The sequence below is a fragment of the Rhipicephalus microplus genome, chromosome X (genome assembly GCF_043290135.1).
Source record: "Rhipicephalus microplus isolate Deutch F79 chromosome X, USDA_Rmic, whole genome shotgun sequence".
Classification (NCBI taxonomy): Eukaryota; Metazoa; Arthropoda; class Arachnida; order Ixodida; family Ixodidae; genus Rhipicephalus; species Rhipicephalus microplus.
The window spans coordinates 35318846-35346383 of record NC_134710.1 but is presented as its reverse complement, the minus strand read 5'-3'; the positions used below and the strand labels follow the sequence as shown (position 1 = coordinate 35346383).

General features: G+C 47.3%; 3 protein-coding genes and 1 long non-coding RNA gene across 6 annotated transcripts in view; 2 read left to right on the top strand and 2 right to left on the bottom strand.

The window, feature by feature from the left end:
• Window positions 1–27538, bottom strand: part of LOC119175789 (uncharacterized) — a 95856-nt gene that overhangs the window by 31761 nt on the left and 36557 nt on the right. The gene's annotated exons all lie outside the window — the stretch shown is intronic.
• Window positions 460–7015, top strand: LOC142774997 (uncharacterized). Its single transcript, XM_075876202.1, has 4 exons — window positions 460–1048; window positions 1123–1248; window positions 2711–2818; window positions 4989–7015. Exons 1-3 carry the CDS (start codon window positions 891–893, stop codon window positions 2814–2816), a joined length of 390 nt encoding a protein of 129 aa, XP_075732317.1. The 5' UTR covers window positions 460–890; the 3' UTR covers window positions 2817–2818; window positions 4989–7015.
• Window positions 2818–8825, bottom strand: LOC142774996 (uncharacterized). Of its 3 annotated transcripts, none has more exons than XM_075876199.1 (7): window positions 8580–8825; window positions 6481–6513; window positions 6041–6073; window positions 4977–5078; window positions 4727–4771; window positions 4574–4615; window positions 2818–3990 (listed from the first exon to the last, which is right to left on the bottom strand). In XM_075876199.1, the coding sequence occupies exons 2-7, from the start codon at window positions 6498–6500 to the stop codon at window positions 3753–3755; spliced, it is 480 nt and encodes a 159-aa protein (XP_075732314.1). In that variant the 5' UTR covers window positions 6501–6513; window positions 8580–8825; the 3' UTR covers window positions 2818–3752. The 3 variants fall into 3 exon arrangements, with proteins under 3 accessions (XP_075732314.1, XP_075732315.1, XP_075732316.1); XM_075876200.1 differs by having other exon boundaries at window positions 4977–5063; window positions 8580–8818; XM_075876201.1 differs by lacking the exon at window positions 8580–8825 and having other exon boundaries at window positions 4977–5063; window positions 6481–6619.
• On the top strand, window positions 8874–25460 carry LOC142774998 (uncharacterized). The gene is made up of 2 exons (XR_012886622.1): window positions 8874–9047; window positions 25248–25460. It is a non-coding gene; the product is annotated as an uncharacterized LOC142774998 (long non-coding RNA).

The window sequence follows — 27538 nt, the reverse complement described above, 5'->3', positions numbered from 1 at the left end:
AATTGAGCAAATGTACACAGCACGCGCCATAAATCAGGCATACGAAACAAACTATTGCTTCGTTATTTAGTTAAGCACGCACTTAAGTCCCAAGCTACAGGTTGGTGCTCAAGCCGCCCTCGATACAAGCCTGCCTCCGACGGTCACCCATTGCGTCTCTCATAATCATATAGTGGTTTTGGGACGTTAAACCCCACATATCAATCAATCAATCCGACGGTCACCCACGTCAACATTATGAACTACTTAGTACTGTCGACGAATTACATTTCCCTTGACCTGACGAAAGCGTACAAGTCGCTAGACTCTCAACATTAGTTCACTAGCGGATGGTTACAGTATACATCACAACCAAGGAGTTGCCTTCTCATAGTGTCGTCCAGGGGCGGCGCCAGGGGGGGGGCAAGGGTGGGCTGGAGCCCCCCCAAAATTCTCGCCTGCCCCCCCTATGCCCACCCAAGTGCCCGGAAGCATATATTGAAAACCTAGTAGGAGCAGAGCTAGCTTGCCCCCCCGGAGGAACTCACTTTTCGTGGTTGCCCCCCCAGTAAAAACATCCTGGCGCCGCCCCTGGTGTCGTCGTACTTAAAGGTTGGTGCACACCGGCGACTAGCCGCGGTCGCGCGACCATTTGCGACTGGCGACCAAACTGCGAGCGACGTTCACACCGGCAAGGATTCATGCGAGCGACCGGAAGTCGCAAACCCGGAGAGTCACGTACAGATCTCGTTATCAACGAGAACTTGGGCGACCGGCGACGATCAGCTGATCAGATACGGAGCCCGCTGAGCGCGATGCGTTTGTTTTTGACGGCTGTGTTTGCGTAGCGTTCTCCCGGCAGCATCATAGACTTCGAGTCGAGTGATGAAGAAGAGGTTGTGGCGGTGCTGATGTGCTCAGCCAACGTGTCAGCGCTGGCAGCACGAAAACGTTCAAAGCAAGCAAGGCGGTGGTGGGTGAGACCGTCCCTTCGCTCGCGAGAAGTGGCTGTCCACACAGGGCGTCTGCTTCCCGACTTGCGCTCGCACGACGAGGAGTATTTCCGAGAGTAAGTTTATCGTTGTTTTACGTGCTTATAAGATAGTGCATAACATGTTATCTCATTCTTTTTTTGGTGGTTAGCTTCATGCGGATGCCGCCACGAACGTTCGATACTTTGCTCGAACTGCTGCGCCCCGCAATATCCAAGCAGGACACAAACCACCGGCCTACAATTTCGGCGCACGACTGCCTGGCCATGAGCATTAGGTAAGAGCGTGTGGTTTGAAGATTAATATGCTGTGGCTTGTGGCTGCGCTTCGCTTGTAAGGAAGTTTCGCTTGGGCGGATAGAACGAATTGCATTTATGACGTATGCGGGCTCGATGGTGCAGTCGTTACTGCGGTCGGCAGTTTAGGCGTAAATGACGGGTCTGATTACGGCCGCATCGATCGCCTTTAGGTGGAGGCGAAATGCACTTAAGTTGGCGCGTTTGTTGCGCACGTACGTTAAGAATCTCAGGTGGTGAATATTTCAAAACCATCTGTTGTGGCTTATTGCGTAATCAGTACGTGGTTTCCGCTTGTAAAATCACAGAAAATGGGATTCTGCGCTACACAATGACATTACATTGTGGACGTGTCAGTTCCCGTTTTCTGTTATCCTGATGCACAGGTACTATATAGAGCGCAATCATGATGTTATAAAATAAGTGAAACACAATCCTCAGCTTTGCGAGTACAATTATGCACAAATTGTTAGGACAAATTGATGTGCTCTTCAAGGAACTCAAAGAGTATTCATGCCAAAAATATTTTTCAGCATCGAGGAGGGAGGAGGTTCAACCAACCACCCTTTATGTATCTGCATGCACGACGGTGTGTGTTTGCACAAGTACACATGCAACATTTCTCACAAACATGAGCAGCGTTTAACCCCTGCACCTTGCTACAATTCTACGTATGTTCTGTTAAATTGACAGTGACCCAATACACTGTGGACAGTAGCGCAGTGGCAAAACGTATTGTGGACGGTAGCACATTCTGTGAAAGCAATTTAAACAATAGACTTGAGTGATGTACGTTTTGCGAAATAGGTTCTCCTTGAATTTACAGCTTTTCAGAAATCCATGCTAAGCAAATTGCTACAGGTACGTTTAGGTTGCCCTTCTTCAACCTGAGTGATATGAGCACGTACGCTCTTCCATGAAAAGGTTGATGCATGCTTATGATTCGCCAAAATGTGTAGACACAGAAATATTCACTGCATATACGACAGCTTGCGGAGTGCACAAGCAGTGCGACTGTTCGCGACCGTTCGCGACCAATCGCAAATGGTCGCGCGACCGCTCCTAGTCGCCAGTGTGCACCAGCCCTAATTAGGTTTAACTGTACAGCGCAATCGTTCTCTCAAAAGTGTACAATGGTTTTGTCCAAATGCGAGCAGTTGCTGACCTTGGCTGTCATGGAACTTGACATGTCGAAATTTCTAAATTTAGTCAGTAAATATGCATTCTATCAGAAGCTGTGATGATGCCGTAGAAAATAGACAGCAGAGGTAGCTCTCATTAATACATAAAAATGAGGAACACTTTGGCAATGTAGCGTCATGACTACGACACTGAAATGCAACTATGCGTGAGATTTTCAAGCTCAGCATGCTCCTTTTACAGTGTGTGTCTTCCATCATGGCTGTGCCGACAGAAATTTCACATGGCACTTATGCGTTTTAGGTATGCCAAGGAAGTGCGAGATAAATTGGCGCACTACTTCGTCACAGACGGTCAGGTGCCTTTGGCAGGACAAAGTGGTGCACAGCAATTGAGGCGTACAAGGTGAAGGTGGGTTGTAAATGCATTTTATTGCTTACAGAACTTATGTACATAGCATCTTCTTAAGCTAAACAAACAAGAGAAAAATCACCCGTGACACAACAGATACATTACAGTGAAAACTGTCATGTCCAAATATAACCATGAAAACACAAAAACAAATAATTCATGTTAAAATATTTGAGTTATTGCACGGTTATCACTACAATTATCACAGAAATAAGTTGCCCTATAGGGGGTCATGACACCCAATTTTCAACCATAATGTGTGTTGTATGAGCCGATTCTTGTATGTTCACATACAAGCTGGCAAAATTCGAGCGATTTGGTCAAGCTGCTAATTTTTAATCGCATATTTTTATAAACGAGCTAGTCGCCTGACAGTTGGGCAATACTGACGCACTCACTATCCATGACATCACGAACCGCTTGCTCGACAAGCTGCTGCACAGTGTGCATTCTGGCAGACGGTCGTGTTCCGTCATCAACTGCGCTTGCATTCAAATTTTTTCGCATTGTTGAACTCTCCACTAAAGCTAAATGACTTCCAGGGGTCGAAACATGGCTACTGTGTCAGCAATGTAGCGCTGGTACTTGCAGCAAATAATTTCGGATGTCAAAATGGGTCCTGTGAATTTGCAATGCGTATACCATTTGCCATTGCTCCTTCGGCTTGTGACGTCTCGCATGCCATGACAAAATGGCGGTGACTTGTGGTAGGTTGAGTTTTAAGAGCCGAGCACTTCTACGGCATATTTTTGATTAAAATGATCTCTTAAGGCCCCTTTTCACACGTGTACTAGCACATTTTACTCTGTAGTTTTGTTTTTTGCTGACAACCGTCAATTGTTGAGTGACCAGTCATGACCCCTTTAAGTTGAGACTAGAAAAGTGAACACAAGATAAAAAAAAAGATGGGTGTCATTGACATTATTTAAACACTTCAATTTGCTTCACTGCTCTGATGCAATTTTGCCTCTGCTTCATACAGCATAAATTCTACTGCATGCATTACATCTTGTGCAATGTGCACTAATAGCTCTCTGAGGCGTGCATCGGTACGTAGAGCGAAGAAACCAATGTTATCTTTTTTGATGACCCCCTTGTTCGCTCTGATGTGTTCAAGGTGCTCCATGCACGCTTGCGCCACAGCTTCATGGCTTGTGCCCTGTCCTGCATTGCTGCAAAGCAAGTGTGATCTGCGATTCATGCATATGAATGCTTTAAGGTTGCATTGTTACTTCATGAAGCACAATTTAGCAAAAAAAACTGTGTGAGAACGACAAGGTAGAAACAGAAGAAACAAGACAGAGCACTGACTTTCAACTGATGTTTTTGCTTTTCGGCACTAAGAAAGAAAAAAATATAGAGGAACTGAAGCAAATTAAATAGCACACTTAGAAGATAAATGTGTCAATAGGGCGTCTACCTCTCTGTGAGAAATAAATGGGCTTTTGATCTTTGAAATGGACACTCGTGTTTTGGGACAGGGTGCTGATGTTCTGATATTAACGCCTAAATATTACTGTAGTTACATGGGTTCTGTCTGCCTTAGTATAAATGTGCCCACAATAAAAACATCAGTTTAAAGTAAGTGCTCTATCCTGTTTCTACCTTGTCGTTCTCGCACTCTTTTTTGTTACTATGTCTGTGTACCAACTTGACCGAGCGTTAACCTTATAAAGTTTTGTATTTTGTAGCATGCGCAGGATTGTTAGAAAAAATCTGCAAGTTTATCCTCTAAGAGTTAGCGGTATATCTCACCTAGCGCCCTTGCAGGTCCATTGTCGTCTTGACGAGCGTGACCTGCAGTGAATTATACATATTGCTTAAATGTACAGAAAGAGATCCTTTTCGAAAAGTTGTGATTGTGATCTCTTGCCAGGAGTACCTAAAATAATTTTTTCGTTTACACACCGTTTTGATGGTGGCTGCTCTCTTGAGGTGGTTGCTGAAGCATCACTGCAGAAGGAGGCAGTATTATTATACAACTTATAAAGTGTTACAATTGCATGCAGCAGAATCTGGTGTGAAAACATTAGGCACATTCTCCAAATGTGCTAGAACATGAAGAAGGTTACAAAACATGTTTTTAAGATTTAATAGATTGGCTGTCTATGCATGCCGTTCATTTGTCATTACTTAGGTGGATTCATAAAGGTTTTACTCATTGCTGCAGGAGTCGACACCAGTCTCCTCAGCCGTATCAGGGGTACGTTCCGGTTCCGCTGCATGGCTTGGCCGAGGTGGTGATCTGCAGTGATGAAAACTTCTCTCTATGTATTTGATGATGCCACTAGTGCATGAACAGTTTTAGGCATTCTTCGGGAGTTAAAATGCCATTATGATTTCACTCAACACGAGGTTTATTTTACACTTGCGTTACCTCTTGATTGAGCACTGCTGTATGGAAGGTGTGCATACAGAAGTTTAATGTGCCTATTATGTTAATAAAATGCTATGTAGGTTGCGCATCTAAATGAGAACAAGAGATATTGTCACGGAGATGAAGTAAAGGTAGAGGAAGAACTCAAGCAGCTGATAAGCACGCGAGGGTGTTAATCAGCCATTGTGAATCTTGCCTGTGGGTTTTCCCCTGTAAACGCATTTTGTACAAAAGTCTCTAACCCCGTAACAATATCTCACTGGCTATGTGAATGAAATTTATACAGTCAATCCTAAATGGCTGTGCAAACGATGTGTCTGATGAAACTGTGCCTGCTGTCATTATGTTTCTTGAACACATGCTGCATACGACTTTTGCAGCATCATTTTACTGCTAGGAATGAGTGAATGCTTCACATTATTCAGCTCACTTGTATTGCAATCAGCGCTGGGCACTTGTTCATAACGAACTGACATGAATGTGTTGCCAGTGTATGCAGATAATGCATTAGTTTGCTTAATTGCAGCCTGTTGCTGATGAACACTTTGCTTTTTCAGAAACATTTGACGTTGTACAATAACCACATTCACACAGAAACAATGCCTGTGCCCTCATGTATTCCTGTGTGCTTTTGTTCAGTGTTGAGTGCTGAATGTATTTAAAAAATTGCAGTAGTTTGGGCTAGCGAACGACCTGAACACCGCCTTTCTAGCGCGCTTGTATTTTTCATAATTTTGCAAAGTACAATCACCTAGTAATAAAAAATAATGTTTCTAGGTTCAAGTCCATGCGTGTACAGCTTCAAGTGCATGCACATGGTACTGAATTTTTTTGTGCATGCTCACCTCTCGTTAGCCTCTTCTGCTGTGATGTGGCTGCTGCAAGAGAACATGCAATATGTGATTCTGTCAGTGCTATTGTTTGCATCTTTAGAGCATTTTCACGGTTTTGCTACAATATAAGTACTTATGCTGCATTCTTGTAATGAATATGTGCAATGCTTGTCTATGAACAGCCTCATGACACATGCAATAAGCAATCTCTTTAGATTTTTAGATTTTGTATTAAGCCTTCCTTCTTTTGGTAAATGAGAGCCGAGAATGACACAGAAAGTACACTCAATTCTCTCATTCTTACTGTTCTGTCTTCAATATTCTGTTTTGTGAAGCTGTCCATGTGTTACTTGTACGGTATGCTATATTTTTTGCGTTGTGCTGCTGCATTGTGCTATGCTAACCAAAACATTTCATTTTCTGTTCAATGGAGGGTAAGCATTATTCATTACCTTTGGTCAATGGCACTCATGTTGCACAGTACCCTGAAAGAATGATGCACAGAGTTATTCTTCGTAGCTGTAGCCACAATTACTCGACATCAAAACAGCCCATTGCCACCATGTTCATGATCACATGCATGCCCACTGTGAATTACCTCTTGGGACTTCTATGTTTATGTGCAGTGTACTTATGTGTATTGATATGTGTGTAATTATGTGTATGTATAACAGTCATGTGAATTGAATCAACTTTTTTTGTTTAGTACTCAATAGTAAGCTAATATTGAACTTAAGCCACAGGCTCAGATTCTCCTTCCATTAATTCAAGCATGGCCTCAAAATGGGGCCATTTTATTGTTGGAATGTCGGCTGCTCCGGCTCCACTTCTTTGTCTTTCACGTATGTCTTGTTGTTTGCTTTTGAAGCTATCACGCAGGTTCTTAAATCGTTTCTCAACAAGGACACCTGAAAACAAAACCCTTGCTGTAAGAATGTATTGTGCATACTGTATTGCTGATAAACTTTCTACTTTATTTCAGCACAATTGTGAGCGGTCTTTATTTTCTTTGCCCAGATCATTTCGACTGCAGCACCCTAGAAATCTGAATATTGGGCATCAAAATGAATCGCATGCCATCTAAACTTAAGTATTGGTAGGGGCTTAAACATTGCAAAATCTCTGCCCATGATTGAGGGAACCTGCAGCCGAGGGTTCCAGAAATGCTGCCCACCTAGTGTTTTCGACCGTCCACCTACATGTGCACGACATCACAGCTGACGCAATGATTAGTTGCGCGAAGAGTTATGTACACTGTTTCTTGAAGGTAAGCATGTCTGCCAAGCTAATGTAACAAAGAGGCTGTTTATACTGTCGGCAATCGAAGTTCACTTGCAAAAAGTCCACTTCATGAACCAGCACATGATGTCTTTATCACCTTCAGAGTGAAACTTTCTAAGCATTACTGCATTGTGCAAAACTCCACAGGTGAGTATATACCATTGGTATCGGACAAGCGAAACTGTCGTGTACAGCGGGAGCGATTGTTGTCAAACAAAAGCAAACATGTTAAATAACTTGAAAAGAAGGATGAAACTAACTAGAGCAAGATGACAATTTTTGAGAGAAAGAAATGCAACAAACATAGTATATGACTCAAAGTGTAACATAGAGAGAGCGAGAGGAAGGAAAATATAAGAAAATAAAGGGACCAAAACATGAAAACATACCAACACATAGAAGCAGATATGAAAAATTGACTTTAAAATATATGAACAAAGAAAATAAACAAAAACGAGGCACAGTTGGAAGCGGAGAGATATAACCTCTGGGAATAAAGGAATAATCGAAATATAAAGGCACCAATAGACAAAAACACAGGAGAGGAAAGCAACAGTTGTGAAGAAATGATTAGATATGGGCCACATTACAGAGGAATAAATTCCCCCATCTGTGCTTTCCTTCAGTGTTCGCCCAGCCACTAGAACACTACCATATCTTTTTTTTTTTTTTACGATTGCATGTCATTTGGCATCAACAGCATGCCTGACTCCCAAATCCGGACATTTGAGAGTGCTGCTAAACATGTTTTGTATGTCTTAATTACACGCTCCTCTATGGAGTGCACAAAATGCGCTCAAAGCAGAAGCTACTTTGCATTCTTTTTTGAAACAGCACAACTGCAATGCATAGGCAGAATTAAAGCGTAACACCCCCCCCTCCCTCACCGCGCACTAGATATTATGCATTGCAAATGCCGCACGTTCACAAAAGCACAAATTCCCTTGGCCAGACGATGACGTACAAACACAGCAAGGAGCATGCCCTAGGTGAGTTGGCAACTGCGAGCAGTATTTCGAACTTCTGAGCTTTATTATCAGCTATACAATGTTCTGTCATGTCGATTTCGATGTTAAACTCGGAAAGTCGCGAGAACAAACGTGCACACAACTGCGCTCGCATACACCACAGTCAATACATCTCATGCAAACTAAAACCTTGCAGTACAAATACCAATATTTTCATTGTTCATTCATTGGCAACGCCAGCCATGCAGTACACACCTGTTCTTGCTTATATAGCTACTCAAACAAAAAATCTCGGTACTTACTCGACATGCCGAACATGCTTCCGATCTCTGCCCAAGCCCTGTCCTTCTTTGTCCGATCTTTAAAAGAAGGGTGCCGCTTGTCATACAGATATGGGTACATTTTAATCGCGCCGATGAGGAGCTCGGCCGAGTACCCAAAGCTGGCCGTGGTGGCATTCGCCTGATGCGAGGAAAAATCCACGGAGGAACGTACGTGTCGTTCGTACCTCACGGCAGTAGGCAAGCGCAACGAGAAAAAAAAATAATATACGAGGTGGCCGGATGTAAACAAATGCTGACGTCACTTCTGGTCTTCGCTGATTGGTTAAACTGTTTTGCGACTGCAGTCGCGCGACCAAAAAATCGGTCAGGAAGCGACTGGCCAAAACAGTCGCTTTGCGACCGTTTGCGACCGTTCGCGACTGCTTGCGACCAGTCGCAAATGGTCGCGCGACCGTGGCTAGTCGCCGGTGTGCACCAGCCTTACAGGTGAGCTCTAGTACACTCCGCGTTTCACACAGTGAAACTGCAGCCTGGGGTAGCAGTGCTGGCGGGGGAACACGGATCTTCCGCGTCGGCCGCGTCCATGCATCGCAAGAACTGCAGCTTCGCATGAGTCGCCTATACAGCCGCGCTTGTCGCCGCCCGCATTTTACGGCGCCCAAACCGTGCAGTGGGGCACGTCCGTCGTTTTCTGTCGTTCGCTGTCCCTACGCCTCGCTCTCTCATTGCTCTCTTTATCTATTTACCTTTTAACCCTGTCATTTCAATCCCTCCTTGCCCCCCATCCCTTGTGAGCTACTGTTGGGGTGTCGCACCCTGATGCATGACAGTTACGGGGCTCACTTTTCTCTTCTTTTTCTCTTTAAGAATCACAGAAGGACGGGCACCGCGTGCTTGCATATGTTCGGTGCCAGTTATGGACGCGTGGGCGGAGTGAGTGTAAACGGTTGAAAACGATGGCGCTTCCTTCGTAGTTAAATTACGGAGTGACGGAGAAGTTTAACGAGACAACGTCGTCGGCCACTTGGAGCCTATTCAGAGGATTTCCGCGGTCACGTTTATTGTTTATTGTACGCGACGAGATTAATTTTCGACACAGAACACAAAAAAGCGAGCGCAGTAAATTGAGTGAAAAAAAAAAAAAGTATACGAGAAGGGAAAAATGGTTCCCGAAACTTGCAAATGTGATGGCCAGCTCCTTGTAATCTCCTGAGGCACGTCATTTATCTCCGCTATGCGAGAGTTGTCCCTCGGAACGAAGCAAAGAGAAAAAAAAAATAAAAAAAAGTTTAGTCTATGTCGAGAGGGGGGGCGTAGCCGGAACGGGCGGGCAACGCGAGCTCTTTTAAAAAAATGTTATTCAAAAAGCAAGAAATGTACTCTACTACTACGAAGAGGACGCGTGACGATGAACGACGGGGAAGACCCCGCCTGTTCAGTTTTCCCTTTCAGTCAAAAAGATGATGCAGCGAACGGTGAAAGACGCAAGAGCAGACGTCGTGACCCTAATGAGCCATTACTGCCGGCCACACAGCGGAGAGAGTCGACGGCCGCAGCCTGCGACAAACCCTTTCAGAGAGGAACCAAGTGAGAATTAAAGCCGTGCCGCGTCGTTGCGAAAGGGGCAAAGAGGAAGAAAAGCGCGGAACACGACAGCAACGACAAATGAAATAAGCAGCCGGACGGTAATGAGAGTAGGAGAAATGGCGCAGTCGCCGTCTGGACACTATAGCGCGACGTGACGCAATGCATGCGCGTCGCCGACCTCGTCGTCTGTCTGAATGGGAGAGTTTTTCACCACCGCCGCAGCGCGCGCTCGGGCGGGCCGTCCTTGAACTGAGGAGACCATCCCTGGGGAAGGGAAATAACAACTCCAGGGATGAGTCGCCGCGCCGACGCCGGCAGCTGAACGCGCGTAGGGTGTGAGCGCCCTATAAAAGCAGCTCCGCGGCTCGGGGTCGGTTTTTTACGAGCTGAGCGCGGCGAACTTTTCGCGGTCAGCGCGTCTCATTCGGCGCTGAACTACGGGCCGCACACGTCCGGAAGGATGCACGGTGATACTATACCACCGACCCTGAGGCGCCCCGCTATAAGCATCGATCGACAACGACTGCGCCTGGCGCGCGCTTGGCTCGCGAGGCGCCGTCAATGTTTTGAAACGGGACCGCGTCGCCTTTCTGACGCTTTGTTTTTTTTTTTCTCCGTATCTGTAGACTCAGCATTGCGATTTTTTGGTCTCGCGACTCGCCTCCGATCCCCGAGTGCTCCTCGTTTCCCGTCCCCGAATATAGAAAGGCGCGGCGTGCGTATCACGTACATGCACCTGCACGCGCGCCGTGAAAAACTGCGCCGAAATCTCGCTACGTATGCATCCTGCAGGCCGCATGTGTAACGAGACCATAGGCCTCGAAGGCAGTAGTATGCAGGTATACCGTCAACAAGACCCACATTAAGAATTGCAGACTGGGCGAGTTGGTTTCGCATGTCTGGTGTGCAAGGCGCGACAACGATAACGGAGGGACAATACACAAGCACACGTGGAGCGCCACTTCCAAAAATGCGCACTTCGAAAAGAGCCCCGCCGCGGTGGTCTAGTGGCTAAGGTACTCGGCTGCTGACCCGCAGGGCGCGGGTTCGAATCCCGGCTGCGGCGGCTGCATTTCCGATGGAGGCGGAAATGTTGTAGGCCCGTGTGCTCAGATTTGGGTGCACGTTAAAGAACCCCAGGTGGTCTAAATTTCCGGAGCCCTCCACTACGGCGTCTCTCATAATCATATAGTGGTTTTGGGACGTTAAACCCCACATATCAATCAATCAATCACTTCGAAAAGAACACAGTTTATATACATACCATGCGCAACCACGGTGCCTATGATTTCGCAGTCGCATTTGAATGCCTCAACTGTTTAAGTGATAGTGAAATGGAAACCACACTAACGCACTTATCGCCTGCTTCGATTATTTTCTCGACGCCAATTACTGATTTTTCTCATTTTTCGTGGCTTCGGGCGAGAACCACGCAGGCGCTAAAGCCAGGAATGGAATGACAATCAGGGCAACGAATCCGTAACACTAACCAGTAAGACTAATCATTGAGGCCAAGAAAATAATCGAAGCATGGGTAAAGTGCGTTATGGAGACTTCCATTTCACTATCACCGAAAGAGTTGCGCCATTTCAATGCGACTGCGCACTGAGGCACTGTCACAGCGCGTGACGCGTTTTCGAAATAAACATTGCTGTGAATGGCGCTCCATGTGTTTGTGTGTATACTTTCCCTCCCTCCGCCGTCGTCGCGCCTTACACTTCGAAAAAGACCCACAGCGCACACGTAATGCTTGTGTGGCGCAGGAAATGTATATACGCCGCGCCGAACCGCACTCTCGAAGCCGCCGCTGTGGAGGGTGGCGCGGCGTGCCACACGCAGCCGACGCATTGTCCACAGACTGGGTCGAGTCGATGCGACTCGCGAACACATTGCACCTCTCAAGGTCGCATCGATAAACAACGAGTGCAAAAAAAAAACACACACACAGAAAGAGGGGCAAAAGGCAGAAAAAGTAGCAACTCGAAACAACAGGTGGCGGCTGTTCGATTTGCGACCATTAAGACAGTGCGCGCGCTTCCTCGCGGTATGGGGACAAGCGCCGAGGACGTCCCAGATGAAGAAGAAAAAGAAGAGAGAGAGAGACTGGAGTAAAGATAATGCACAGCGGCGCGCTGCAGCAGACGGGCGTTCTGTTAGGCCGCGCGGTAACGGCTCAGCGTATATTACAGCTGGCGAAGTGTCTGGATGCGCCGATTATGATGTTGCAACGCAATGATGATGCCGCGCGACTTACATGGTGAAACACTGCTTGTCCGGACGTCGGGCACGTCTCGCAACAGCAGTCTATATAGCAATAAAGACGCTGTATGCAGAGGCAGTGGCACCCGTTTGGTAAGCCACGAGTTGAGTACGTATACATAACGCTTATACATTATCATGAATGCGCTGTTAAAGGCCTGACCACACGTATCCGGTGAAGCGTGTGCATCACGTGGCTTTTGGACGCGGCGTCGCCCCCCCTCTCTCTCTCTCTCCCGCGCTGACGCGCTGCAACGCCTCTGATGAGGTAACTGCGAGGGCCAGGTCACAGGACAGCACACTCGTCCATGCGAGGAGGGTGATGTTGCCTGTTTAGAGGAAAAGGGCTATATAACGATTACCTTTTGGTTACCTCTTGACACTCCGTATGCCGTTTTTCTCACGGTCTTGATATAGTGTAGTACTTGCTTCAGAACACGGATTAGCATGATTGCTCGTATAAATATTTCTTTTTAGCGCATAACTGTACTACGCACAAAAATTAACTATCCTACTATTTTGTATATTTGATTTGATTGCCTGTTGCATAGATTTTGACCGTCTTTTCTTGTTTTGGTATTGTTACCGATTACGTCCGCGTGATTTTCCACCCTCCGAACAAAATAAGGGCCTCTGTCAGGCTGCAGTGGCATCTGCCCAATCGACTGTCGAAATCAAATTGGAATTAAAAAAAAGATGACACCAGCTCTTCTAAAATGACAACACCGAAAAAGTGGCGCTGCATAGAAGCGTTTCCTCCGTTTGAGATAAGCAGTCTCACAGCAGCGCTCTTTAAGTAGATGCTCAATGTGCTCAGAGGTCAAAGAGACGAAAACGATCCGCAGGACAATTATGTCGCGCAACCAATGAGATGCGCGGAAATTAGCGACTACTAAGTTCGTTCTAAACCTGATCGCGTCGCATACAGAGAAAAATCAAAATTGGTAATGTTATTGCCTTCATTACATGACGTGAAATGACGCATTGTTGGGAGAGGAAAAGCTCAATTGCTCGTGTGGCAGATTATCCACTCTGATATCACATCAAGACATTGGGCCATACAGAAGCCCGGTTCTGAACACTGACCATTTTGGTCACTTTAATGATTATGAGCCTGCCTCGGAAACGCCGCTTATGTGATTATGATTATGAAATGATTATGTACCTGCCTCTGAAAAGTACCGTGCACACGGTACTTTAATTATTACAGGGATAATTGACTGATTCATTGATTGAATGATCGAGCCTACTGGATTAAACCCCCGCCCTCTTTAGCAGCTTCGTCGGTAGGGTCTTCCTAAATCATGCGTTGGCTGTGAAGCAAGCACGCTATATATGTAAGCGCGGCTGTATATTTTCTTATATTCTGTTCGGTGGTTGTCAATTATGTCGTACGTGCGGAACGTTAGGCGAAGCGCAGTCAAAAAGAGAGGAAACGAGATTGCATCGAAAACGCAAACAGGAGAAACGAGTTCCTCAAGGCCGCACGGCTTTCTTGCTTCTGTGCGACCCAGAGAGAAACTATTCAGCCCACCACCGCGCTAATGACCCAAGGGCTGACACTGCACCAGCTTCTGTCACGACAAGATGGGACCACCGGATACACCGAGTACATTCAGCCGAATGAAAACAAAGCTCGGGCCCGCAGCAAGTCACTCGAACTGCGCGTTCGTGACATCCCGACAAGTGCCGCACCGATTCGGTCAGCCGAACGCGCTCCCGACGGCCTGTGCGCCACCGTTGCCGTCGGCAGAGCATTCGAGAAACATCCCACACAAAGTGGTTCTAAGAGAGAAAGGAAGAGAAAAGTGAGCCCCGTAACTGTCTGCTTCAGCGAGCGACACCTCAACAGTAGCTCACAAGGGATGGGGGTGAGGAGAGATTAAAAGGGTAGGAGTAAAGGTGTAGAGAGAGAGAGAAAAAGTATGCCAAAGAGCGACGACATATCGAGGGGATAGGAGAGATGGGAAAGATGGAAACACGGTCACAGGAGTCCGAGGACGGGGCACCACTTGCGAGAGCTCTTGTCGGCGTTAGGAGATGGCGTAGAGCAAGTCCAGTCGGTCAGAGCGACACTGTCGTCGGAGGTCAGCGTCAGGAGATGACGTAGGGCGAGCCCAGTCGGCCAGAGCTACGCTGACGTCGGAGATCACGAGGGAACAACCGGTCGGCACGGAATCCAGCGAGCGAGTCCTGAGAAACATCCCCGTAAGGGCTGTAAACGTAATGTGCGCCACTGATCAGGAGCACGATTCACCAGGGTGGCTGAAAAACGTCAACGGTTGGCTTGCTTTCTTCCGTGACATTTCTCGCCCGAGAGTTTAAACGTCCCCGGACGCATGACGAAAGCCTCCGCTCTGCGAGACACTCTTAATTCACTCGCATCGAGCTTAATTCACACCTATCTCTTTGAATTTTAAATTCATTAAAGAAGAATAAATGAGTCACTTGATTCATTCCGCATGAGTCAATTCAACGTACCTTGATTCACTACTGATTTACGTTTATTTTTTTATTTAGAACAACCAAGGACAGCCAAGTACTAGCGAGTTTTATTCTATGAATATACGTCATAGTCACCGCAGGTAGAATCTCTCAGAGGTAGAATTGCCCGCGCTGCAGGCACGCTAAACAGGTTGCAATATCTGTCGCCAACAAACGTGCAGCACCATATTTATGAGCCAACTTCAATTACGTCTTTGCGAATTGTCCGAACAAACCGAAGCCCCCGTGACAAGGGTCAGAACACCAGGAGCGATGGGAGGCTGCTCTGAGGAGCTCGCAACCGGAGTTGCAGCTTCGGACAGTAGGCAGGACCAGAGGGGGTCGCCCAAGCATGAAAGTGTCCGGGCCACCTAAAGCGGCCCGAGGGCCCGTTGTCATCTTGATTGGACTCCCTCCCAACACACCCCTCACATGATTCTTTCGTGAATCAATAAAGTTAATTGTTTACCTGCCTACCTACCTACCTACGTACCTACCCACCCACCTACCTACCTACCTACCTACCTACCTACCTACCTACCTACCTATTTACCTACCTACCTACCCACCCACCCAACTGTACCTACCTACCTACCTACCTACCTACCTACCTACCTACCTACCTACCTACCTACCTACCTACCTACCTACCTACCTACCTACCTACCTACCTACCTACCTACCACCTGTACCTACCTACCTACCTACCTACCTACCACCTGTACCTACCTACCTACCTACCTACCTACCACCTGTACCTACCTACCTACCTACCTACCTACCTACCTACCTACCTACCTACCTACCTACCTACCTACCTACCTACCTACCTACCATATTTATAATGCGCGGACACATTCCCGATAAACATACTGTCTTTTAGTTGGGCCGACCAAAACTCAGCTTAATTTAAGATCACTTCAAACACTTGAAAACCATGCACTAAATGCAACGCGAAGCTTAGGACATATGGTCAACCGCCACAGGTCTGGAGGCGCGCGCTGCGCTCGTGCCTTGCAAAATAATAATAATAATAATAATAATAATAATAATAATAATAATAATAATAATAATAATAATAATAATAATAACTGTGTTTGAGTTTCCATACGTATAAAATATTCCTCAAAATTCTCCGGCCCTTTAAGATTGACAAACGTTCATTCCAAAGTATATAACGTGTAATGGCAGGTTATAATTTAATAGCTTGATTGCTATACTACATGGCAGAACAAAATATGGTGAACGAAAAATTGCAGTGAGAATCCCTAACCTCTTCAACGGCTAACCCTTAAGTACAGATATCCTCAATTCTGCAATTTCCAAGCGAACATTAAAAAAAAACGATAAAAGAATTATTACGTTCAAAGGACTAAAAACAGGGATATTATTCCGCATCTTTTTTTTTCTCTGCAAGTGGCTCGCGAGCTTTATAAGGTGAACCTTCGTTCATTTTTTTCCCTCTTGAAAGTTCTATGTGCACTATTTTGTATCTGTTGGTGCTCCCACTTTTGCTGTGCAAAGCAAGAGCTCGCAAGGTACAAAACGTTGCTGTCTTCGTTTCGGTATGTTTGGTGTCTTTATTATTCATGAATTAAACTTGTTTATTTAAAACAAGTGACCTGATTGATATTCGTGTGCGCATTTATGTTTTGCAAATGTCGCTTTTGTGCTGTAGCTGTTGCTGCTGTATGGGCGGCACGGCCCCGTCAAGCAATGCTTGCCTTAAGCTGTGCCCCGTACAGGGCACTTTTAATGTTGTCCTAAATAAACCAATGAGGAGAGAAAAAAAAGAATTTCCTGTTTCAGTTGCGCAACGCACGTGCGCAGCATAAAGTGTTGCTTTTCCATCTCGATGTGCACTTTAATACTGTGCTCCGAGCGTGCCCGTAATACCTGTCCACACACACACACACACACGAACACACACACGCACGCGCGCACACACACACGCACACACACACACACGAACACACACACGCACGCGCACACACACGCACACACACACACGCAAGCACGCACGCGCACACACACGCACAAACACACACGCACACACACACACACGCACGCACACACACGCACACACGCACGCACACACACACGCACACACGCACGCGCACACACACACGCAAGTACGCACGCACGCACACACGCACGCACACACGCACGCACACACACACGCACACACGCACGCACACACACACGCACACGCAAGCACGCACACACACACGCACGCACACACACACGCAAGCACGCGCACACACACACGCACGCACACAAGCACGCACGCACACACGCACGCACGCACGCACACACACGCACGCACGCGCACACACACACGCACGCACGCGCGCACACACACACACGCAAGCACACACACGCACGCACACAAGCACGCACGCACGCACACGCACGCACACAAGCACGCACGCACACACATACACACGCACGCACGCACACACGCACGCACACGCACACGCAAGCACGCACGCACACACACACGCACGCAAGCACACGCACACACACAAGCACGCACGCACACACACACGCACGCACACACACACGCACGCACGCGCACACACACACGCACGCACACACACACACGCGCGCACACACACACACGCACGCACACACACACACGAACACACACACGCACGCGCGCACACACACACACGCACGCACACACACGCAAGCACGCACACACACACGCACACACACACACGCAAGCACGCACGCGCGCACACACACACACGCACGCACGCACACACAAGCACGCACGCACACACACACACAAGCACGCACGCACACACACACAAGCACGCACGCACACACATACACACGCAAGTACGCACGCACGCACACACGCACGCACACGCACGCACACACACACGCGCACACACACACACGCACGCACACGCGCAAGCACGCGCACACACACACACACACGCACGCACACAAGCACGCACGCACACACGCACGCACGCGCGCACACACACACGCAAGCACGCACGCGCACACACACGCACGCAAGCACGCACACACACACGCACGCACACAAGCACGCACGCACACACGCACGCACGCGCGCACACACACACGCAAGCACGCACGCGCACACACACGCACGCACGCGCACACACACACACACGCAAGCACGCACACACACGCACGCACGCACACAAGCACGCACGCACGCGCGCACACACACACACACGCACGCACGCACGCGCACACACACACACGCACGCACACACGCAAGCACGCACGCACACACACACGCAAGCACGCACGCACACACACACGCACGCAAGCACACACACACACGCACGCACACAAGCACGCACGCACGCGCGCACACACACATGCAAGCACGCACGCGCACACACACACACGCACGCACGCACACACACACACACACACACAAGCACGCACGCACACACTCAAGCACGCACACGCACACACAAGCACGCACGCACACACATACACACGCAAGCACGCACGCACACACATACACACACAAGCACGCACGCACACACACACACACACACGCAAGCACACACACACACGCGCGCGCGCGCAAGCACGCACACACACGCGCGCGCGCGCAAGCACGCACGCACACACACACGCAAGCACGCACGCACACACACACGCACGCACACACACGCAAGCACGCACACACACGCACACATACACGCACACACACACACAAGCACGCACGCACACACACACACACAAAGCGAGCTCGTTTTGCTGCTTTTATTCGTGACTTTGGACAGCGCAATAGTCACACGTTGCTCCGCTGTTCAAGTGTACGAATGAAACTATCCCTCTAACGGAGCTCAACCAGTCGTGCTATAGCCACAGCGCTGCTTTTTCATGACTTCGTCTTTTACGTGTGGGAATCGACAACATCTACGACGTAATGAAATCAAGTGAGGCTGACGTCACCAAAAATAAAGTCTTCCCTTTCTTCATTTCGTGCACGAATGACCGCATACGCGGCAGTTTTTTCTTCTTCCTCCCTATTTAGTTACAGGAGTAAGAAAGTGACGGTGGGATATGAGGGCACTGCCCATCACCCCACCCACTGCGTAATGACCTCAGGCTTCGAGAGCAGCAATAACCAAAGTGAACGAACTGATTTGCCGCGCTACGCAGCGGCAGGACCCCATTTGTCGGTGGTTTTCCTTACTTTTGCCGGCCCCTTCAGTTTCATGCTGATGAGCCCGCTCAGGGCGATTCGTCTTGCCCAATACGGGAGGCCCGACGAGGGTTCATTTCGATGACGTCAACCCATAGAGCGCGCAGTCAAGGAAAAGAGGAAATTTCTCAAAGTAATGGATGCGCTCGCTATATATATATATATATATAGTGGGAGTAATAATTCAATGGGCCAGTTAGTCTTCGTGAAGGTATGGGATATGGCACAACGGGAGCGTTGTCAACAAGGATAAATATATTTATTTCCCAACAGTTTCGGGAGGGGTCCTCCCTTCATCAGGGGATGAGTTATACTGACATGTTATACTGTCAGTGTTGATAGTGGTTCTTTCTCTTGTTTACTTTCTTCCTTTTCTTTCTTTTTTTCTTTTTTTCTCCCCCTTTTTTGTTTTTTTGTTTTCTTTCCTTTTTTTAGTTCCCTCTCACTCTCGCAAACATTTTTCAAGGCGAGTGGGACGCGGCAGCAACGAAGTTTGGAAGCTCATGTCAGTATAACTCATCCCCTGATGAAGGGAGGACCCCTCCCGAAACTGTTGGGAAATAAATATATTTATCCTTGTTGACAACGCTCCCGTTGTGCCATATCCCATATATATATATATATATATATATATATATATATATATATATATATATATATATATATATATATATATATATATATATATATATATATATATATATATATCCACATATATATATATCCACATGTGTGCGTGCGTGCGTGTGTGTGTGTGTGTGTGTGTGTGTGTGTGTGTGTGTGTGTGTGTGTGTGTGTGTGTGTGTGAAGCTTGCGCCTCGCTTTGCACCCGCAAGGAATCGCTCAATCTATACGCGCGGATCAAAAGCATGTTCAATGGCTGAGATGACACGATTGCGATTGCGTAAATTCTGTGTGTAACAACGTCTTTACATAATGCTATAACGTTACTGCGAAATATGTATATGGGAAGGAAGTGTATATATATATATATATATATATATATATATATATATATATATATATATATATATATATATATATACATATATAGCGGTATACGGCTGGAAGAATAACATACTATACACTCGAGCATACGATACATAAGTTGATAACACGCATGTTTCCCTGATTGCTGATTGGCTTGCACAGATGGTGCGCAAAGAGCGGGAAGTTTCCGACCAGCACTGCGAGCAGAGGCCACCTATAACCGACTGCTTCAGGCCATTCGAGACACGGCTGAGCTCGCCGAACAAACGCTGGGCGCAAGCATGTTAGTGCGATGCATGCAGACGCCGCAGAAAATAGCGGCTCCCTCAAAGGTGACCCACGAATCCTTGCACATGCGCGGTATATATAGAACGGCGCATGTGGGAAAAAGTGGCGCACCACGATATGATCGCGGAACGGTCAGTATAGACTGTTTTACTGAGAAATACGGGCGCCGCCATGTTGGGCTGTTAAGCCGATGTTTTCTGGTTGTTGTACATTGCGACCATGTATAACGTATATACGAGCCAAAACGCGCGTATTGTACCGCCGTAACCCTGTTTGTTTAGTCGTCAAAGGTGAGTAACAGGATGACAGACCAATATTGCGGCCTTGAAATTCATCCGTAAAATAGCCTCTAGGTTGACAGCCGCCCCGCCGCGGTGGTCTATAGTGGCTAAGGTACTCGGCTGCTGACCCGCAGGTCGCGGGCTCGAATCCCGGCTGCGGCGGCTGCATTTCCGATGGAGGCGGAACTGTTGTAGGCCCGTGTGCTCAGATTTGGGTGCACGTTAAAGAACCCCAGGTGGTCCAAATTTCCGGAGCCCTCCACTAGGGCGTCTCTCATAATCATAGCGTGGTTCTGGGACGTTAAATCCCACATATCAATCAATTTTGACAGCCGCCATTTCGTAGCGATGCGCTTGGTCAGAGCCCGCGTTGCCAACGGTATCAGTAGGCCACGAGTGGCGGATCGCGATAAGGCTATACTACAGATGTACTCGAGCATAACGCATCGCTGCAATACATCGGTCCGCCAAGACTGGGAATCGAACGCGCGACCTCGTGCTTAGCAGCGCGACGACATAATCGACACGAGTCGTGTCGGATGACTACACTTTTAGCGACCGCCGCTAAATGACTCGATCTACATACTGAGCTAATCGAGAACATTCGGGAGCATGGCGGTCACAAAAACGATACTCGGTTCGTGATATGCGCGCACAATGGTACACACGTGGTAGTTGTACAGCTATATACAGTTGGGCTTCACACGTATGGTCAGCAACGTCTTTTGCTTTTGAGCATATTCACCCGAATTCACAAACACGCACCGAGCTGAAATTGTTCGTAAAGCAAATTTCAGCTAACTTTGATGCCAGACTTATCATTAGCGAATGTAAGCGGCCCATAGCAAAGACCACTTAGAGAACGCAACGCTTCGTATCCTGTGGCCGCGTTCACAAAGCCATCTTACGTAAAAGTGTTCGCAAGAGAATATTTCGTCCAATCCTGAGACTATAAAGGTATCATTAGAGCAGCCTATTGACCAAGTTGCGAAAGGGAAGTTTAGTGAATACGGCCTGATATGCCGTTGACCAATTGACTGCATACAATCGACAGGCGTGCAACTCTTCTTCTGATTGTTCGGGGACCTGCGTCTTTGAAGCTCGTGAGTAAATAAAAGTTTAACGGAAGACCACGACCTTTTGACTGTGGGCACAACCATATGCATATAGGGCACAAAGCGATAAAAGAGGTTATCCAATATCGGCTCACTTGGCACAACGGGTTACTATAGATACGGTAAAGCTGTTATGAGATCACAACAAGGGCAGCTTTTGGCGCAGTAGTTGTCCGCCACCGCCGGGGTCCGTAACCGCTATCGCACGAAATAAGGAAGAACAACGAAATAAGGAAACAAAAAAAAATATCCCTGATACAATGGGATTGTATTCTGGGCCTTTCCAGTGTTCTACCCTGAACAGAATCAGGCCGCTGCCTGCAGCTTTTTATGGAAATATTGCCATTAAAACTTGTCATCCATTCCAACACAAGCCATCATTTCGGTATAGCGCTCACATGCGCACACATGAAAAAAAAAACACATAAGTTCACACAGAACACGCAATATTCAAATGTACGGCAAACACACAAGCATCTCCTTGGCAGACAGACCCTTTTCATGTCGGGGAAGGAATCACGTTAACGTGTGCAACACAGCGCCTTAGAAGAGTGAAACAACCAGGTGTCATGCAATGTGAATTGCGTAACGAGTGGGTCGTTCAAACCTTCCAATGCAATGTGAACTTCGTAACGAGTGGGTCGTTCAAACCTTCCAACGCGTAACAGAAGACTCGGCCAATTTTCTTCATCGTCATCAACCACCGCATCAACATAGTGCACACGATGCCTTACAGATGTGAAGAGGGTACCTCACTTTTTAGTAGAAAAAAAAGCATAATGACACGGTGGGTACTTCCCTGCATAACAAAAAAAAAGATAAGATGACTTATGACGTATAGTAGATGTCATGCAAGTGTAAGTGCTTTAGAAAGGCCGCTCTGCCAACTTTCATGAGACATGCGCTGCGCGTTCCCCCGCAGGCCTGGTTTTTTTTTTTTGTCTTGTCATTGCTTTTTTCAGCTCGTTTAAAGGTTGGTGTACACAGCTAGCTTTATTTAAGACGACTAGAAACTTCTCTCCCATCGCTCATCCACCGCGGTGGAGCAGTGGTTAGGATGCTCGGCTGCTGCAGCCGAAGGTCGCGGGTTCGATTCCCGCCGTAGCGGTCGGATTTCATTGAAGGTGCAATGGTATAGAGACCCGTGTACTGTGCGATATCAGTCCACGCTATAGAGAGCACAAGGTGGTCGAAATTACCGGAGCCCTACGGCAACTCTTCTAATCATATCATGGTTTCGAAACGTTAAACCCCAGATATTATCACTCTTTCATTATTAAGCGTGCAAAAGTATCGGTATACCGCCCGCAGTATGAAGTAGTGTTGAAAACCAACGTGCGTGTAAGGAGCTTTTTACTGTATACTGTCCTGTTCTTCAAATAACACGCGTGCGCTTGCTCCGAAGATGCCTGCTTCCTACGATACGAATACTTTGCAGACAGAGGGATGGGGAAAGGAGTGCCTACTTGCCATAAAACCTCTAAAGTGCCGAAAGATGCAACCGCGAAACGAATTGATCATTCATGATGTTTGATATGTGGGGTTTAACGTCCCGAAACCACCATATGATTATGAGAGACGCCGTAGTGGAGGGCTCCGGAAATTTCGACCACCTGGGCTTCTTTAACGTGCACCCAAATCTGAGCACACGGGCCTACAACATTTCCGCCTCCATCGGAAATGCAGCCGCCACAGCCGGGATTCGAACCCGCGACCTGCGGGTCAGCAGCCGAGTACCTCAGCCACTAGACCACCGCGGCGGGGCGAAACCGCGAAACGAAGAGAATTGTCGTATTCCTTATTCGACTCAAGAAAAAAAAGATATATGACTAGGGCCCTTAGCTCCTTATTATAAGAGACATGAAGGCGAAAGCGTTTTCCACGTTATTCGCCTCGTCATTAAAACGCTTCTAGTTCTCTGCATGTTGTTCTTCTCAGTCAATCGTATTCTTTCCCCTCAATACGAAGCTACCTTACGCGGTGTAGCGCAGTCAGTGGGATTGGTGCATCTTCGACTTTATAGACGTCGTGTGGTGACGTCCTCGTATACGTCGTGATAAGGCCACAAATTTCGGGTGACCTGTGACATCGCAAGATCCATCTTCCCTTCTCAACAACTGTATCGGCCGTCTTGTCGAGAGCGTCCGCACACGGTATAGTGGCCACAAGAAGATCGATTTATGGGTTACAAAAAGGAACGCTATAGCGTACAGCGTTGCCAGGCGCTGCTGCTCTATTGACCGGTGTACAGTGTTGTCCTGTTCACTGCCCGTTGCAAACAACCGAGCGCATGATGCAGTTTCTAAACAGCGCGGCACTTTCTGTGCAGCACGCCGCATTTTCAAGGTCACCGTCTGATGAGACACTTCAGGACTTAATTTCTCATAAGGAGCTTATTCGTGCTAACAAAAATAGCAACAAAGAGAGATAGAGAGAAGCTGCACAACAGTGGTCTAGTCATTATTGCGGTCGACTGCTGACCCGAAGGTCACCGGGTTAACCCACGGCCGCATTCCGGTTTTGGGACGCTAAACCCCACATATCATCATCATCGTCATCTGCCGTATTCCTGTGGAAGCGATATATGCTAAAGGCCCGAGCACTTAGATTTAGGCGCACGTTGAAGATCACCAGATGGTGGAAACTTCCACAGCCCTCCACTACGGCGTCCCTCATAATCATATCGTGCGGTTTTGGAACATGAAATCCCAACGATAATTATTATGATTACATATTCTTTGTCCCAATCTATCTGAGCCATATTGACGAGAACGTCTAACGCTAGTGATTCTTCTTAAGAGAGTTTCAGCCAATCCGAATGCAGGACATATCATTAGCGATGCGAACTGGCAAACGAGAGTTATGGACGAAATGTTCTGACAATTCGGCTCCTGACTTCTTTCAGTCGCGTCCAAAAGCGTTCAGCCTTTTCGTCACTTTAGTCGCGACTACCGGAGTTTACGTTGTGCACAAACGTGGAATGTTGAGTGCTCCTGATACTTCTCGCTCAAGCGAAAAAGAAGGAGACACGCCTAAGGAATGCGCACTTTTTTGTGGAGTAGTTCACTGTTTTAGGTAGTGTTTATTTGTTCAATTATTTGTTTGTTTCGTCTGGGCGAAAAGTTTGCGGATCTTGAGTAAACTTTGTGTGAACTCTAGGGAACTAACGAATCGGGATTTAAAAATAACAACAAGAAAGCCTGAGATATACGTACACCGAGCAGGGAGTGCTTTTGTTCACACGGCACCTCGCCTTTCCGTGACGAAAGCACTTTACCTTTGTAAACAACGACGCCAAGAGGCAGCGTCGTACAGTCGAAGCTATAGGCTCGCAGCCAAACAAAAGCGAACCACGGGCGCGGGACCGAGTTCAACTGCATTTACTGCGTTGTTGTGATTTATTTATTTTCGTGCTTCGGTCGCATCTGAATTACTCAAAGCTGTCAGAATCCAGACTCAGCTGAGTTTCCATTCGCAGGTGAACCACTCTCAAGCAGTCAACCCACAGCCTTGTTAAAATCAGCCTTACGAGGACGGCTGAATCACTGGCCACGACGCTTCGCCGCAACCTGCATGACCGCGAATAACGTTCGGCAAGGAAATAACCGGTCTTGAGTTTTGAGGCTCGTCACCCTTTCCATTTTGTGCGATGGCTTCACACAAATACGGCACAATAAAAGGTGATAACGGATGGTGGGCGCAAAAAACGGCTCAATTTTATCATCACGCAGAGGCACACACCTGCGTACATGACCCTAGCCATGGCAGCCTGAAGTAGGGCCTTCTCCGCATTGCTCGCGTGCTGTGCGGATAGCCGAACCGCAGGCTGCGAGAGCACAGGGTTACTCGGAGGTTAATACCACCTATTTTTATTATGTTTTGAAAGCACAATGGGAATATCGGTATCGGGTTCACTTATTGTACTCTCTGCTGCATCAAAATCAAAGGGTCGCACATGCGGCAGAACGGCGTCTTTCTGAAACTACGTATTCGTCACGGTATACTAGCGAAGAAAGATAAAGTGTAAATTTTCACTGTTATGTGACGCGCAGTGTTTCATACCAGATACACTAAATTCTGACCGCGTGTTGCGTTATTGTTGAACAAGCAAAATATCTCGATGTTCGTTTTTACATTGCCCAACATATCGACTGAACACCGCACAACTCACAGCGGGAATGGGAGACCATTTGCGCTCTGACCACTGCACCATTGTGATTACATTAACGCGTCCGCAAGAATTCTTGGTGTCGCGTTACAATGAAAAGCAGCGCTAATTTAATGAAATGAAAGAAAAAAAACCATTTAACCGACCGAGCGTAACCAGCGAGCTTAGAACGCGGCACTCTTCTGACTTCGCTAGCGGATCGGGCTGTCTTTTTTCTTCTTCTTCGCCAGTGCCCCTATATTATACAGCCCGCAAACTTCGAAGTATAGTAAGTTTACAGCACATGCGGATCTCTTGCAGAGTCATCGCACTTATAAGTGCGGCGCAAACATACAGCAGAAAAAAAAGCCCATTTGAGAATATATATACGCCTAAGCATTGGCCATGCCTCTCCTACACGTTGGCCCGGCGTTCCCAAATGAGCGAGAAGTTATATAAAAGCACAAAACCATTTCTTTTCTCGCCACGTACATGCTTCACCAACAGCGCGGCAGCCTTTTCGACCATGCGAAGGAGCGCCGCGGTGCGGAGAAAAGAGCGGGCCACGCACAGCTCTGGAAACACGCTCTCCCCCTGCGATGAGTACGGACGGAGAGAAACCCACCGCGCTCCCGCCATCTCGGAGGCCATCTTACACGCAGAAGAGCATCGACGCACTCGATGAGTCTAAACGAGATCACTTGCATAAACGTATACTCCTGGACACTCCTGTAAAATATGACATATCCAAAAACGATGAAGCGTCTAGCTCGAGGCAAACTTATAAAACCAAGCATGCAAAGGCATTTTGCACTACATATAACATCGCTGAAATCACTATGCAACAACTCGTTCAAAAGAGCAAAAAACAACAACAACAAAAAGCATTTCGTGTTCGTAGAGCACAGTAGGTCTCACTTCTTTGAGCACGCAATCACACTGTCTGACGTCCCATTAGTCGGTGTACTCTGAAAATACCAACTTACGGCGTATATATACTGGCGTAAGATAGAAAAAAATACAGTTAACGCACTCACGCGATGCCGTATTACGAGGCGCGCATACAGCAGTTGTTTCTGAGACAACCGTGCTTCCTATTCAACTGCAATCTCGCTCTTCAGTCAACTTCATTGAAGAGAAAATTTCCGAGTGTTTCGGCAGCTCGACAAAGTCGAAAAAGGCTGACAATATCTCTATCTTGAAGCAAACTTAAAAAAAGTAACAATCCAAGCAAGTATCTATACATACATCACACAGATTTCATCATAACACTCAGTCAAGCGACTTTGAAGCTGTGCGTTATGAAATTTAAGTCGAACATGAAAGTATGTCGTTGCCTTGACAGGCACTCTCAATTCGCAAGAAATGTTTGATCACCGTGATTATTTACCCATTCACTGTTATTAAGTGCTTACATAACAGACGATCATCTCTATAATTGCGATTGATTGTCGTGCACGTATTACAACGAAACAGAGAATCAGCGTTTGGCAGAATAGACAATGATTCATACAGCTATCCGTCGCGCATGCATGTACCAGTGCATGTCGCGAACTTAGCGGCTCGAAGACTGCCCTACCTAACTAAAACGCCAAGCTTTTCATACCTGCTTAAACATAGGC

Excerpts from the sequence above, each read along its gene's own strand:
- LOC142774997 (XM_075876202.1), top strand. The coding sequence starts at position 891 with ATGTGCTCAGCCAACGTGTCAGCGCTGGCAGCACGAAAACGTTCAAAG. Across the intron at positions 1,049-1,122 it reads GACGAGGAGTATTTCCGAGA|CTTCATGCGGATGCCGCCAC; the intron begins GTAAGTTTATCG and ends TTTGGTGGTTAG. Across the intron at positions 1,249-2,710 it reads TGCCTGGCCATGAGCATTAG|GTATGCCAAGGAAGTGCGAG; the intron begins GTAAGAGCGTGT and ends TATGCGTTTTAG.
- LOC142774996 (XM_075876199.1), bottom strand. The coding sequence starts at position 6,500 with ATGAGTGCCATTGACCAAAG. Across the intron at positions 4,616-4,726 it reads GAGCAGCCACCATCAAAACG|GTCACGCTCGTCAAGACGAC; the intron begins GTGTGTAAACGA and ends AATTCACTGCAG. Across the intron at positions 3,991-4,573 it reads TGGACCTGCAAGGGCGCTAG|CAATGCAGGACAGGGCACAA; the intron begins GTGAGATATACC and ends CTTGCTTTGCAG.